General features: G+C 40.7%; 1 protein-coding gene across 15 annotated transcripts in view; it reads left to right on the forward strand.

The window, feature by feature from the left end:
* Positions 1 to 16,014, forward strand: part of ZNF827 (zinc finger protein 827) — a 198,649-nt gene that overhangs the window by 66,158 nt on the left and 116,477 nt on the right. For 13 of the 15 annotated variants that reach the window (XR_010472373.1, XR_010472372.1, XR_010472375.1 and 10 more), the window contains 3 exons: positions 1,228 to 1,325; positions 4,372 to 4,456; positions 11,244 to 11,343. Coding sequence is in view for 11 of the 15 variants with exons in the window: in XM_065061919.1 (XP_064917991.1) it covers positions 11,289 to 11,343 (55 nt within the window). In the remaining 4 variants the exon portion in view is untranslated. The remainder of the gene's footprint in view (positions 1 to 1,227; positions 1,326 to 4,371; positions 4,457 to 11,243; positions 11,344 to 16,014) is intronic. The other 2 variants (XM_065061921.1, XM_065061922.1) reach the window with 1 other exon arrangement.

Genomic DNA, 16,014 nt, shown 5'->3' on the forward strand with positions numbered 1-16,014 from the left:
GGAAGCTGAATAGAGTTGGGGGGGCTTATGTCATAGAAGCATGTTTTATGAAAGATGTGTTTGACACACTGACAAGTGCCATGACTGAAATTACAGCTGAATTATGCAATTAGATTTTATTAACTATACATATTATTAAGGATTTTTCATTATAGAGGAAAGGATGTCAGGGTCTTGGTGATTGTACTGACCTCTTGTGCCACTGGGAAAGATGTAGAGAGGCTTCCAAAAGAGCAATATAGTTCCTATTTAATCTTTAAATAAGAAAAAACATCAAGAAACCATTGCTGCTATTTTATTTCTCTCAAGTCTTCACCAAAGAGGCATGTTATTTTAATATGCGTTGCCTTAAATGTATACATGTTAGTAAAATAGAAAGCACTGAAACATTACATACTTTAGAATGAACTATGCACTGTATTTATAGCAGAACTCATGAAGTGTAGTAGTATGTGCATGTATATGAATCCTCTAAATTATGTAACTAATCTCTGGAGGTTTCTCACTTCAATTCACTTCATTTCTGATGCAAAAATAAAAAAGAGAATAGAAAACCTTCCAACATATTACTTAAGATCTCTGTAAGGTGTCGTATCTACACAGATGTTCACTTGTCATGCCAAATAAAGTGGCGGGGGGGGGTTGGGTGGCGAGAGGAAGTAGAAGGAAAAAAAGGTAGCAATTCATATTTATAATGTAGTTTTAGTTTTAAATTAAATTAAGTTAATAATTAAATATAAGTAAATGAAAGTGAGTATGCAAAAAACAGGTGGCTCAAGACAGATAAAAACAACCCAAACAAACAAGATGTTATAATTACAGGATTTTCCTCTCTCCTTCTTGAAGTCCACTAGTTATGCTGCAACTTTGGCAAAAAGCCTAATTGTTCCTTAACATTTTTACTTCCCTTCCAAAATGGGAGTGACCATGGCAGGTGCAGCCCAGTTCTTCAGAAGGCAGAGCACTCAACAGCAACCTTAGCAGAACTGGTCCTTTATCACCAGCATGGCCTGGCTTGTTTCAGTACGTGGAGCAGTACAACCTCACCCTTCTTCAGCTTCCACTTCTGTAACGTGACGAAAGCTGTGTTAAAAGCATGTTCAATTAGATTCTGGAATTAAGCCTTCAGGATTTAGAAAGTGCCAGTACCAGTGCTGAAATACAACCGTATCTCAGTCCCTTGAGCATTATGATAACCTTCAGTTATATGATTGTTATTTTTTGCAGTGGGATGCAGCAAAGGAACGTTGATATTTCAGTGGAAACTGGTGTAAACTAAAGTTCAACTCTGGGTCGTGGTCAGCAGCACACCAAAGTGCACACAGGTACTCTTGCCTACCTTTAACAAACTTCAGCCCCTGTTTGTCTCGCCCTCCGTGAGTTGTTCCTGTCTCAATCCTATCACTTTTCCATTCATGGCCTTTTGTTCTGTGTTCTAATTAGACACATTTCTCTCCTTTACTGCATGTATTCCTATAAGTCACCAACGTGACCAGGAGTCCGTTTCCACTCCAGGTGTCCAGGCAATCTGAGAATGGCCATTATAAAGAATGTCCTTTTGAGCTGCCGTAGGTGTTGGGGCTGCACTGTGATCATGTGCTCTGTAGTGAGTTGTCTGGTCAGTCCTCTAAGTTCAAGCATGAAATGAGGTTGGAATTTTCTGAGGTTTTGTGTGTTTAAGTTCTAACAGTTCTCTTCTGCAAATAATGATTTTCTGTTCCAGAGCCTGGGTATACAGAACATTTCCAAACAAAATTCTCAAACATACACTATAATATATGTTTTGCAAGTCTTATTCTGAGAAAGAGCTGAACAAGGCAGTCATCTGACAAGGAAAATTTCAGTTCAGTCACTTATCATTTGGTCAAGTTGTAAGAAGCTGAATATAAAATAATAGAACAGAGAGCAATGAAAAGATGCCATTCTGGGTTTGGTCTTGAAAACACACAACACTTCATTCAAGAAATAATAGTGGGAGAGCTGCTCTATAGTAGCAGCCACAATATAATAAAACTTAAAATTATAGTGAGAGAGAGCAAGCTAAATAAATTCAGTACACAGACTTTCAGTATACGGACAGAGAACTACATAAAAATGAGGCACATTCTCAAAAAGAACAAAACCAAAACCAAACCAAACAAACAAAAAAACAAACAAAAAAAACCAAAACAAACAACCCCCCCAAAAAACCCAAGCAAACAAACCAACAAACAAAACCCCAAAACCAGAACACCACCCCCTTATAAGGAGCAGTCTGAAAAGCAAGGAATCCTAAAGGCTGTTAAAAGTTACCATGCCAGAAGCCTAGGTAAAAATTGTGTCATAATTCAAAAGCAAACAAAGCAGTCCAAAAATCCCCTGCATGGCTTAGTGTGAAAATTACGTAGTCCACCAAAGAAAAAGGAAGGCTTTTAAGAAACAGAAATCTTGGTCGAATGAGAACAGGAAAGCCCATAAAAATTGCAGGTCAATTTCAAACAACGGATTAAGAAAGCTAAAAAGAACTTGAAGAGAACCTTGCAGAGAATGCTGAAGCTGATAGTAGAGAATTCTGTAAAACCAGAAGCAGGAAGCCAGCTGAGGATTAGTGGCACCACACAATGGCCAAGCTATAGAAGGGACTGCAGCAGATGAAGGAAGCTCAATGAACTCTTGCGGTTGTTTTTTATGGCAGAAGCCGATTCCCAACTCTGATGCATTCTTTGTAGCAAATTAAGTCAGAAAAAATAGATTAAATTGGTCCACACAGATAAGTCAGTTGTCTGTAAGTCACCAGGACTGGATTACATCCACTTCAGGATGGAACTCAAATATGGAATTGCAGAACTGCTGGCCATGATGTGTAATATAATAACAAGTAGCCACTCTGCTGGAAGTTTGGTGGATAGCCGTCTACAAAATTGCCAGCTTCCATCTACCAAAAGGGCTCTAAATTGGATCTTCAAAATGACTGACCGGTGAGCCTGTATTTTTAGATTCTTTCTGCAAAGTAAGAGCAAATCTGCATGGAGACTGACCAGGTTATAGCAATGATCATGCTGTAGCAATATTTCTTTTGTAGAGCTGAGCAACTGTACAGTGCACAGCTGACTTTGGGGCTTAAGTTTTAAGGCAGATGCTCATCCGTTTAGAAAGGCAGAGGGAAGGCTCCAGACATTACATATGATCTCCCCACGTGGTGCAGCTCTTCAGCTTGGACTTGCAAGGCACTGGGTTGTCATCGTTTGTGAAACTGACTCACAAACCAAAACAAAATCCTAGACAGTAAGGCTTACATATTGTGAAGTAGTTTTGTACTTCCTGTTTCTCCACAGCCTAATAAGGATAACTGTGGTTATCCTTCTTTGTGATTTCTAGGTGCTACTGCACTGAAATAATGAATTAATCTGTTTCCTTTCTCTGATAACAATCAAATGCCACATTGTGAAACAGATCTTCAGCTACAATAAACGAACAGAGTTCCATTAAAGAAAATTTCATTTACAGGGAGTGAGAATTTGGTGCTGCATTTTGTACATGAGATAGAAATGAACTTGATTTATTAAAAAAAAAGAAGAAAGAAAAGAACTGTATCTTTTGCTATCTAATAGTTATGCAAGTATTTCTGATACAATAATAGAGGATTGCTGGAGAGCATTTGATGAAGAGAAGAATTAGATAATAATTTGACTCTAAAGCTGAATTATGTGAGGATATGCCACACATTATTTTATATCACCCATTTTCCCCTGACTAAAGCATGTAGGCCTACTTGTGACAGTACTAACATATAGTCCCATCACATATCAGTCCTATTTGGAGAGAAAGGAAGAGTTAGGCTCTTTTTTCGTCTTAATACCATTGCCTTATCACTTTATAATTTTGTAATTAGAACTTTTTAAGAGAAATAATACCACATGGTTAGAATAAAGCTTTCTAAAACTTCATGATCCTGATTCTCATCTGCTTCAGCCCTTCTGTAGTCATTTCTGACCTTGCAAAATTTTATTATGTTAATCTGGTAAAACATACTTTATTTGTTTAAGTGTTAGTGATTGTAAAATCAGGTCCAGTGGGCACAGTTGCTTCTGTTATTCATTGGAAAGTATGTGTGTGTGCATGTGCATGCCTATAACCGACACAGTAAATCTTTTGAATACTGAAGTCAACATTGTAAATTGCTTTTTCCTTCTATCCTTGCCATTCCAACTCTTGTCTTTTTTGTTTCCTTTCTTTCCACTACTTTTATTTTCATTCTCTATGCTTATTTTTCTCTTCCTTTTTTTTACTCCATAGCTATACTGTTCTTACCCCTTAATGTTCCAGTTGTTCAGAGTAATTTTGAAAATGACCAACATACTCATGGTTACGTCTCAAATCGATTTCATTTAGGACCCGACTATGATCACCATTTAATCTGAACACTCCCTTGTGTCATGAGGTCTAAGGAACACAGCGCAACTCTGCATGACTGAAGGTATTATAATCTGGACTTTTGTGTTTAAACAATCCTGTTAAAGATTTTTTTCAGATTAATTAATTTATCATTTGAATTGTAATTTGTATGAGAAAATTTATGGACTGAAAATAGGTGAAACACGAAGGATTATTGCTTCAGAGGACTAATTGTTCACAGCCCTTACCTTTGTTTCATACATCAGCATGCACATTTTGTAATTAAGTATGTGAAATTCCTTTGAAATAACGTGGGCCAGAGAGTATGTCTCTGAACTGCCTGCCCAGATACACATCCTGGTAAGTGAGATAACCTGGGAGTTCTGGAATCCAGAGGGTTTTTTTGGACATGCTACCGATCGGGCTGCTATTATATAGCTTTCTGAACCATTTTTCGGAGTACATATTCTTTTGTTGGACTCACCTCAGAAAGCACCTTGGTTTTACACAAGCTTGAATACATTTCATTGGCCATGGGAAGCCTTGAGGCAGGCTCATACACAGAGGTTAGAATGTGGCTCTCTAGCATTTTAAGTAGAGTCCCTGTGCTTGCTGGCACAATTCCTGCTCTCAGAAGCAGTGAGTCAGCAACAGCCTCAAAGGCCAAAAAATAGCAAAGGCCAATATTCGTGGATTTCCCTGGCCTCGGCCAGTTTGTCTAGCTGAGTGCTATTCCTTGGGCAAACTCTTCAAGGCCATGTCATCACCAGCCTCTGTGAACTGTTCACATAGCCTCATTGCTCCAGAGCAGGATAGGCATCTTGAGGCTTTCAACACAGTGAGGTTTTTGATGTGGCATTTGGAGGGCTGAGGAGATCAGACATTCTGAGAAAAGACCATGAAACAGTCTGATAGGCTGTGTTTTTGAATTATATCTTTTCCTCAACCACAGTAATTTTTTTCTAAGCCATATGATCCTCAAATTATGAATACAAATGGGAATACAATTAATCGTGGTGCCATATCTTTATAGGGAGCATCACATTTTTGTGCCAGGAAGGCATACCTTTTATTCTATTAAGCTGAGAAAAAGTCTTCTCCTGGGCCTCGTCTTCTCTGTATGGTGCCGTCTTTTCAGGAATACATCATCATCAGAGTGCTTTGTCCCAGTGATATATTACACTAATACATCTGTTGCTTTAATGATATATTAGTGTAATACCTTATCAGAGTGATGCATACCAATGATCTATTACTCTAAAGGTGGTGCCATTCAGGAATGAAAGAATTCATGGACATATTCAGTATAATTACACAGATAAAAGCTAACATACATTACACTGAAAGCTGCTTTCATGGAACCAAGAACACCAGTATTACGCTAGCCTGCTCATTGCCATTTTCTAGTGCCATTGCTCTAGATTTGTAATGCTGAGGTTGTTATATCTCTTTTAAACCTTTTAAATATACTAAGAGCAACTACCATTAACCTTGGGTCACTGTGAAGCAGACTATATCCAGTTACATTATTTTTACTATATAGTAGTACAGTACTTACTTACCCGTAACCATATGAAACCAAGTAACATTAACCTCCAGATAGTCTGAAGAACATATCATATCTCATTATAATAATCTGGGCTTCATCCTTTGCTTGACTTTAATTATTGTCCATTCTCAAACATTTTCAATTACATGACAGTTGAACTTCAGCCTGTCATTAACTGTAGGCCTCTTTAATCTCAACCTTCATTTTCTTTACCATTACATTTATTTTTCATTACATTAACCAGTGAAAAACAAATAAAGTCAGTCTGACTTACATTGTTTTGTGTAGTATGGTAATTAAACATTCCAAAACACCATCCAGAGATTGTGGCAAAACTCAAGGTCTACTTTCTATTTTTTAAACTTTCACTGTAAAGAAGACTAAAAAAGAAGACTAAAAAATGTAAACCAGTGATATAAAAAACTCAAAGGTTTTTGCCTTACCTTCCTCACCAATTGGGTGCAACTAAAGAGAAAGAGAATTAGAACTACATTTTGGCTTGTGGTAACTCAACTGAGGTATAAAGTATTATTTAGCTTATTTGATTTTCCTCTAAATATGCTTTACACTGAAGTGCAAAGAGTATTACTTAGTAGAACACTAAGGCCTCCAACTTGTCTCAGTTCATCAAAGCACGGAAGTTGTGTAGATACCTCTAGATGTTTTGCTAAATAATCCAGCATAAAACAATTATTAGCTTACACACTGACACAAATGAGGGAGAAACAGACAGACAAATTATTTATAGTATGTAAATACTCCGGGGGTTTTTTCCTCGCTACTTTCTCTTCTGTTATCTTCAGTTTCATTGCTAGTGACAGGTATAATTTCAATTTGCAGAGAGGGTTGCAAATGCAACTTTCAGGAATGTATTTAATCAGGTGGCAAACTCAATTCACAGAAGCTGTAAATGGGGATACAGTACGATGAATGCAGAACATCCTACTCTTTACATTCCTCGTCCTCCAAGGTCACTCAGCTGACCTGTGACCTTCCAGTTTGGAAACTGCTGAGCCAGGTTTTTCCCCAGCCCCACAGGGGGATGAAGGAGCAGAAGCTGTGTTTGTAAGAGTCTGATGCAAGAAGTAAACCACTCTCATCAGTACAGCAAGACTGAGCAGAACAGCTTGTGTAAGTGTTATGGAACTGCTAAATCAGAAGGTGGCGTAACAGGTTGCAGCAGAGAGGGAGGTCTGTGGATGTGCAAATGAGGCAGCAAGAGACAGGCCAGTGCAGAACTTCTTCTGGGGTTGCAAGTGGCAGAGATGCTGGCGGGGCCCTTCCAGTCAGAAGGCTCATCACAGCCAAACTAAGGCTTGGCTTGTGAAGTGTCAGGGTCTGGGAGGAGGTTGCTATAGCTAGAGTGTCCCAGTCATCAGTCTATGAAACATTTTGCTTGTTGTTTTGTTTTGTGGGTTTGTTTGTTTTGGTTGTGGTGTTGTTTTTTGGTGTGTTTGTTGGGGTTTTTTTTCCCCCTTTTATACTACAATCTCACTTATCATCAGGGAATTCATGCATGGGGCTATATTACTGATCTCTTTCAGAGGTGGAAGGAGCATGTAAGTACAGCAACGCAGGAAATACGGCTGCAGTGAGAAGAAGGTCCTTCAGCAAGAACTAATGATGGATTTATTCTGATCAAGAAATCTGCAAGTTATCTATTTGCATCTTTGAGGAGGGTAGGGTGAGGGGAAAGGTATCTTCTTTATCTGGCCTGAGAAACCCTAAACCTTAGTGGGACTGACCTCCAGGGCCAGGCTAGAAATCAATATTTTACCTGGAAATATAATTGCTCAAGTCACTGTGCTAGGATATTTGCAACCTTTCCTGCTCTTCTTATCTGAGGAAACTGGTTATTTCACTGAGTATTTACTAGGATTCATCACTCCCGAAAATCTACTGGATCTGGCAACTGACGTTTCTGTAGTGTTGGTCTCCTGGTTTGTGGTGGGTCTAATATGTTCCTCGTAGAAGTTTGATCTGTGACAGAAGCCTTCCAAATCATTATTAGCAAACACAGTAACTGTTAATTCTGGTAAACTGCAAGTGAGCAAATAGACCTTTGTGTAATTTGCCTGGTATGCTAAGCAAATGGAAAGGACAGATTTAGTATGGGAAGAGAGACTAGTAGGTGGGCTTCTCATACTGTTCCTCTTCATGTGTATGTACTTACTTATGATATGTAATATATGTAATTAGGGTCACAACAGTCTAGCAACATAGCAGGTGTGTTAGTCTTTGCTTAAGAAATAGAGATCTGCATGGAGAAAGTGAATAGAATGAAATGCTTAATAGTCTACAACAGGCTAGGGGACCACAAGCAAAGTGTGTGGTCTTGCCCAGCACAGCTTTAATTCAGTCGCAGGCAGCCCTTGTTTTCTGCTGTAGAGGTGCAGTTTGTGGGGTCTCTGGAAACCCATATGAATGATGAGTGACTTTGGTTTTTTGTTTTTCTGAGTTAATTTTAGCAACATCTGTTGTCCAACCTTGTTCACTGTGTGCTACACAAATGCTTTTGCTAGTGTAGTGCAGAAATGGAAGAATGATAGACAAGGTGGGTGGCAATTGCTTACATTTGCTCAAACTGTACTGGCACTGAATGTAAAACAATGCCATGTTACTAGGTTGTGTGAGATTATATGTGATGGTTTAGGACACAGCAGTCTTTTTACTTAAATAGCATTCGTTTTAGTTAAATGAATGATACTGATTTTTAAGAATTTGAGTTTGCCTTTAAACTAGGTTTAGCTACCTACAAATTTGGTGTTTTGGGCTGAGCTGGTCTTTCAGTTCCCTCTGCAGTCCATGGAAAGAGCAAGGCTTCTCCAAGGAGATTCATCCTGCCTTCCACAGGATGGGGAACAATTGCCAACCAGTAGTGTTATCTCTCTCTTTTGACAACAGGTAGCATAGAAATCTAGGTTACGTTAAATGACTACATCTCTCTATAGCAGTGAAGACTAACAGAATTTGCATTTACTGTCTAAAACTCGCCAAGGCTGGTATCTTCCATTAATTTCAGAAACAAAACCTGACATTACTGTATGACTGAAACTCTGTGAACAATGAAGTGGCTAGATTACCCAGAATTGGTTTGAGAGAGAACTGTGAGGTGACATGCAGCTTCTGATAGGTTACCTGTGTTCCTCTAGTATAGGCTGCTATCTGCACAGTGTAGGCACCACCAAAAGCTTAGTGTATCACCCTATGTTTTGTGTTTCTTAAAGCAAGGGAAAAAAAAAAAAAAAAGAAAAAAGGAAAAAAAGCTCCTAAAACAATAAGATTACAAATCTGAACTGGGAAATAGTAAGGCAGCAAGTAAAATCAACAGGAGTCAGAGGAAGGGGTGCCAGGGCGTCAGAAATGGGTCAGCAACCACTTAATCTGGATCACAAGCAGCTAGCTGAGGTTGCCTGTGTCTTAACACCTGGACTGCAAAATGCAGTGGCTAGGGTGAAGGTATATGATTAATTCTGCTGACTCTGTTATGGGAAAATTGACTTCTGGCAAAAGGATGAAAAGAGCATTTGGGGGCAGTAAAGTGGCTCAGGCATTGGAACAACTTGCTCTGGTGAATGAGAGCTAGAATTATTAGCCTCTACAAGTAAAACCCTGGCGAGGAGCAGATGGGTGAGGATTTTGTCATTGATTGGTGATTTCACTATAATTACTAATTATGGCAGATGTGCAACAGTTGTGCTGCTACTTAGAGCTGGACTGTTTGCTTCTGGGAGGTTTTTTGCCATTGATAGAAGCTGGTTCCTCCACTCTCCAAGCTTTTCAAGCATGGCAAGTGTGGCTCATAAATCCCTGTGCTCCTTGCTTTTAAAATGTGTCACTTAAAAAGCAGGATTTGGCTGATGAGGATGGATGAATGGAAGAAACATTCAAGCAAATGAATGGTGAGTTCTGTGTTACTTTCTTCCTCAGCCCCTCAGGCACTGCTTGCTGACCTAAGTACATTAAATAGCAGCATAAAATATTTGTGGATCACCTCTCAGGTACAGTAGAAAAACCTGATTTTAAATAAATAAATAGGGACTTGTAGCAGAAAAGGTTGTTTCTGTAAAATGCTGGTAAGATGTCGGTACTAATACGGGCTTTCTCATTTCATGTTGACATGTGAGCCATTTCTGTTTATAGATCTTGTGGAGATTTTTTTGCAGAATAGCACTCTTCTGTTTCCAGTCTAGCCAGTCTCCAGAGAGCTGTGATAGTCAGTGAAAGATACATGAGCCTAGAAAACAAGTTCACAGAACTGGTGGCTTCATCAGGACCATTGAAAAGAAACTTAAAATTTGGGGTCATGCCTATTAAGTCTGAGGAAAAGCTGATTTTCATTTGAAATAAACACTGGGGAAAGTTTGCAGAGGGGTGTTGATATTATCAGAAAGCTATTTTCTCTAGCAGTGTTGACTTAGCTGACCAGCTGAATACCCCAAACCGAGTTATATACTAGTGGCCTCATCCTCTGAAGCAGAACAGGAACATACTTGGTAGGACTTCAACATCAGGATTTGATTCACTTTTTTTTTCCGTAACTCCTGCTTCTGAAAGAAAAAAAAAAAAAAAAAAAAAAAAAGCTGAGGTATTCCACAAAAGGAGAGGAAAAATAATACTTTGATCAGCTGCACCTGTAAGTCTCGGTCAGTGGATAAGCAGTCTCATTGCCCCCTGAGTGAATACTGGAATGACAGCTGGCGTGCATTGTCTTCTGGTCTGACTGGTTTTCTTATGAAGGGAACTCTGATGCATGGAGGGGCAGAGAGACTGGTGACCAGAACTTCTGTGGAGTGAAGATGCAGTCTGAGGCAGACAGACAGGAAGGTAGCTGAAGACTAACACCACAATTCTGTTATTTTAGCTCCTCAGCATTTGACCTAAATCTTTACAGGATGCTTCCATCAAACATCAAGGGAAGGTTATTACAGTTTCTCTTCTACAGAAACAAACTGAACTATTGAAAATGGTGGTGGGAAAGATACAATGAATTGCCCCACGCTTTTGTCTGCCCAGATCATGCTCAGGGGCTAGTGTTCAATCGTTGTTTCAAAAAACCTGAAGCTCCCCAGCCCTCCTTCCCCTTGCCTACATCTAAAACTGCAGTTGGGAAAAAAGCCTCAGTGTGGAAGCACCTAAGCTTAGCTTTCACTGTTAACTTTTCCAGGTCAAACTGAGACCAAACTGTAGTATACAGTTTGACCAGTGATTGTAGTTTACTCGATCTAAATCGAGAACATGTTCACCATCCTCCATGGATGAAGGCAGTGGTAAGTGATTGGACTGCTCAGAAAATACATTTGCTACTGTTTTCTTCCAGATCAAAGGAGCTGCAGGAGAAAGGAAGAAGCTAAAAGACAAGTTGATGACGTGCAGTCTTTCATACTGCAGACCACTGACTAGTGAACTCCAGGATAAAGGTGAGCTAAATTCAGTCTTCTTTTAGGAACTGGTTCCAACCTGTAACTTAAACTTACTTGATAATGTATGCCTACATTACCTTATATTTGACTATGTAGAATGGGGAAACTTGTTGAGGAAAATGCATAAACAACTAGTAAGAGCAAGATCTACTTTATACTAGCCCTAGGCAGCTTCTCAGTGTGAGGGCTGGTCACAGATCCAGTTCTGAGGCACCTACAGTTATGAGCTATCTAGGGACCTCAGTAGCATAACACAATTCTGGATTCTGTCCCAGAGGTGAGGCTACAAAAAGACCCATTATTTTAAAGCAATTTTTCTATATTTGTGCATTGTGTGATGCTTTTTCTCACATTCAAACATGACTGCATCAGCAATGCTATTGCTATAACCAACTTAATAAAATAAAATGAACAAGTAGAAGGTGCAGACCCAAGGAAATCACTCCCTGTTTTCAGTGGTAAAAGTACCAGTTTTCTAGATGCTCAGTAAATTATCATCAGAAAGATAATAAAAGCGGTAGAACTAAGAAAGGTTAGTGGTGGCAACTGAGAATTTGGCTCTTGAATCCCGGATGAGTTGTCACATTCAGACTGACTCCTTTATTTCCGGTATGTGTCCTCCCATTCAGAACTTTAAAAGCTCCCTGCTTTAGGATTGTACTGACTATGGCAGACCATCAGGTTACAATAGCATAATGAGGTAGCTGACTGTGTGCTCCTCTCATCTCTGGCACATTTGAAGTAAAACAAAGGTATTTTAGCCTAACACATTGTACTTGCTGTTATAATAGTCTAAGAGGTTGTGCAAGAGCAGTTAGGGAAGCTCAGCTGAGGAGCAGCAATTTATTAAACCACAGCAGGATTATCCATAGCCCAGTTTTTGTGTCTAATTCTTTCTCTGATGCTGCTATGGAGTGTGTGCATTTTAGCAGCAGTTGTTCTCTGTGCTTTCCTGGTGGTCAGTAATATTCATAAACACCTTGTGAAGAAAGCTCTGGGATAATAGGAATTGCAGTACCAGAAAAAAATTTTGGCAGTTGAATGGTTAACAGCATTAGCATTTACACATTTGACTGGTTTGAGATTAATGGGCAAGATTCATACCCCCTCTGGAGTCTCATTTGCATCTTCTGTGTTAATTCACATATTCTGTGCTAATAATGAGCAGTTCCACAGCTGAAGCTGGGTGACAATGGCCCAAGTGAAAGCAAGTGCTTGAGCCCAGTGGCAGATCTTAGATGGTATTGGATTGGGGAAGCCTGAGAGGTGGGAAGGTGTTAAGGGACAGACAACACCTTCAGTTCACAGAGAACCCAGTAGACTGTGCGGGGAAACTTCAAAAGTGCACGTGAACATGCTGTGCTACTGTCGTGTTTTCTTTAAAACATTGCTACTCATGTTGTTTTAATTAAGCAAAAGGAAAAAGTTAGCTGCTAAACAGAGCATCTTTGAATACATGGTGAGACACAAATTGAGCCACACAAACAAACTACCAACTGGCTTGGGTTATTTTTAAGATGGCATTGATGAATTCTTCTGAGCTGTTCCCCCCGCCCCCGCCTAATTTTTGTGTTAATTTACTCAAAAGCTGACATAACTACTGTTTCCACAAGACAGTAGCTAAAGGCCTGCCTGCAATGTTGTAAATATCTAATTTGTAGTGATTCAGCATATTTAAGGGGCAGAAATAGTAATGTGATTGTTGTGTGCCTTTCCAGGAGACTTGGTTTTGGTTGTGGTTTTTTTGTTTGTTTTGTGGGTTTGTTTGGTTGTTTTTTTGATCTGTGTAGGGGGGTTTTGTTTGCTTGTGTTGGGTTGGGGGGGGGGTGGGAGGGATAGGTGTTTGTTTTCAAAAAAAGGCAATTAGATGTCTCTTTCCTGTGAGTGGAGTGTGGTTCTATCAAAATCACGTTAAGCATCTCTCTGTAAGAGTCAGAGATAAAAACAGAAGCAAGGAAAGCTAAAGTTAGAGCCGGGAATAGCCCCAATAGCCTCTAATATCGCAATATAATGGGCTGTATTCTTAACTCACTTCTATAAATGCTGCCTATTGTGCGTTCTCATGAGATGCTGTACGGCCCCGTTAGACGTCCCTGTTCACACGCGGCCCCGGTGCAGCTCTGCCCCGCCGGCAGGGAACACAGGGCGCCCGCTTCACGGCAGCTCGTACCCCTGCGGCCGGGCAGCGCCCGCAGTGATGCCCCCGGGCGGGCCGCAGGTCCCAGCGGGACCGGCCCCTCTCCCTCCGCGGGGGCCCGGGGGCGAGGGCAGGGGAGCGGAGGCCACCAGCGCCCCGCTGCGGCCCGGCGGCCGGGCCGGCCCCGCCGAGCATGCCCAGAGCGCGGCCCGCCGGCCCCCCGCCCCGGCAGGGCAGCGGAGCGGAGAGGGGCGCCCGCCACCGCCCCGCTCTTAAAGGCAAAGGCAGGGGCCCCTCCCTGGGCCGGGCCGCTGCCAGGGGTGCTGTGCCAGAAGGGCTCCCCTAGAACGTCGGGAAAGAGACCCCAAAAGCGTGCTTTGGAAGAGTCTGTGCTGCTATAGGTGCCTCTTCTCAACTAACACCGGTTTCCTTCTGTTCAAATGCATAGAAAAGGTGTGGTGGGTTTGGAAAGGTAGCTGTGTCTTGGGTTGATTGAATGATGAGTTTGTCCTTGCTTAGTAAGATGTAAAAATCACTTAAATTCGTGCAGGGTTTTTATTCATGCACCCATAAATAAGTCACCATCTTATCTTCAGTATTCTTAACCTTAGGAAATAAGTACTGGCCTGTAACCTGATCTTTCTGCATTTCTGACTTTGTCATCCCCTGTATATTGACACAGCCTTTTCCCTCAGCAGACTTTCTCCCTTTTGCAAGCAGGATTTTGAATACAGGAGTTAGGATGTTGCCTGTCTTGTAGGACAGGTGAGCAAGGTCTGAAGAGTTGCCTGAGTCTTGGATGTGGTCCAAGAAAGAATCACCTTCACTCTAGGTATCTGCTAGGATAGCTGCCTCACTCTGGGGCTTGAGGAGGTACAGTCCCTTAGAAAAAAAACTCTGAAGGCTAATGCCCTTCAGGCTTCTTACACACAGACACCCCACACTGGGTGGCAAAGTCACATTACCACCTCTTGTATAAGGTGGCTTCAGTACGCCTGTAAAAACCCAAGGTTTAGTTGTACAAGGAGCAGCTAAAAAGAATAAGACACTTGGTGATGCTGTCTCCAGTGAGGCTTCCCTACTACTGAGATAATGGGAGTCGTTGATGGGACCTAGAGTTGAGCAATTTTTCAGAGAAGCTCAGTTTGAAGAGTATATAGGGAGCCCATTTTGAAAGACACTGGACAGGGAAGTCTTGATACTACAGAAAGTTGTTTAAGGCACAGCGATTTGGAGATGGGAAGGAGTTTGGTCAGGGCAGTTGATTTTTAATAACAATTAAGCTAGAAGCTTTGGATTAGATAGGCTGGTTGATCAGAAGAATAATGTAGAGTTTACCTGTTCATGTAAGTTAGAAGAATGTTCTGGGACAGGATGAAGGGGAGGGTTGTGTTTCAGCCATAAAGATAAAATGGGAGAAATAAGGAGGAGTAAAGAACTGGATGAGGCAATGGTTCAGAGGTAACCTGGGGAAGATAGAGTGCCCCTAAGTGTAAAAGGTTTATGAGTTAAATATTCTCTCTGTTACATGATGGGGTGACAATTGCAGTCAGCTGAAGTGTTTGAGCTGTCAAGTGTTAAGACTTTCCTTGCAACCTAAAATGTCGTCTTCTTTTCAGCATCTTCAGGGGTTTATTTTGGGTGCTTTGTGGCTGATGTTTTAATTTGGGTGGTTTTGTGTGTTTTGGAATCTGGAGTATCTTGCTCCAGGTAAATTGTTGGACTTTGTTCTTTTTAATAATGTGTAGGCACTGAGAGCATCAAGCAGGACCTTTGGTAAAACAGCATGTTTTGTGAAGATCTCCAACATTGTCAGGCATGGAGGATGACTGTCTTCATATTTTTATATTCTCCACTGAAGAGTGTGATGAGCTCTTAACATTTTTAATAAGTTGATGAAAAGCTATGGAAGAGAGGGAAGTAGGTGGAGGTCAGACTTGACCAAACGTCCTTGATTAGCATACCCAGTTGAGCAGCAGAAGTAATTATGTCCGATGTGGTATCACAGCTGTGGGAACTGGAGGGTTGTATGAATCATATAAACCTGATAAGCCCTGAACTCTTCTCCACTGAGTAGACTTCCTTTTTTTTTTAATATTAGAAGATCAGAAAGATGTTCCACACAGTTTCTTCCTAATCTCAGCTTTGATGCGGTACCTTCTCCAATGCTGTTTTCTCTTGGAAAGCTGCATTTGAGTACTTTCTCAGCCCTTTGCTCAATTGTTTCGCTACTCAGCTGATGATTTAAAAGACACTGATTTTGCTTTTTTCCCTCCATTTAAATGAAAGCATTCCAGTACTTTTCTCCTGAGTTGACTTGATACAGCTCTTGTAGGGTTCATGAGGCATCCAAAGTGTTTTGTTTCCTGATGACCACTGTTCTTGGCACTTTGGAAAGAGGCCACCTAAGGTAATGGCTATTGAGACCGAGAAGGCCTATTTATTTTCTCACTAGTTGCCATTCAATACATTGGAATTAATAAAACTTCCCAAAGATTTCCAAGAAAGCCCAGCAAAAACATCTTAAATCT

This window comes from Columba livia, chromosome 4 (genome assembly GCF_036013475.1).
Source record: "Columba livia isolate bColLiv1 breed racing homer chromosome 4, bColLiv1.pat.W.v2, whole genome shotgun sequence".
In the NCBI taxonomy this organism is placed as follows: Eukaryota; Metazoa; Chordata; class Aves; order Columbiformes; family Columbidae; genus Columba; species Columba livia.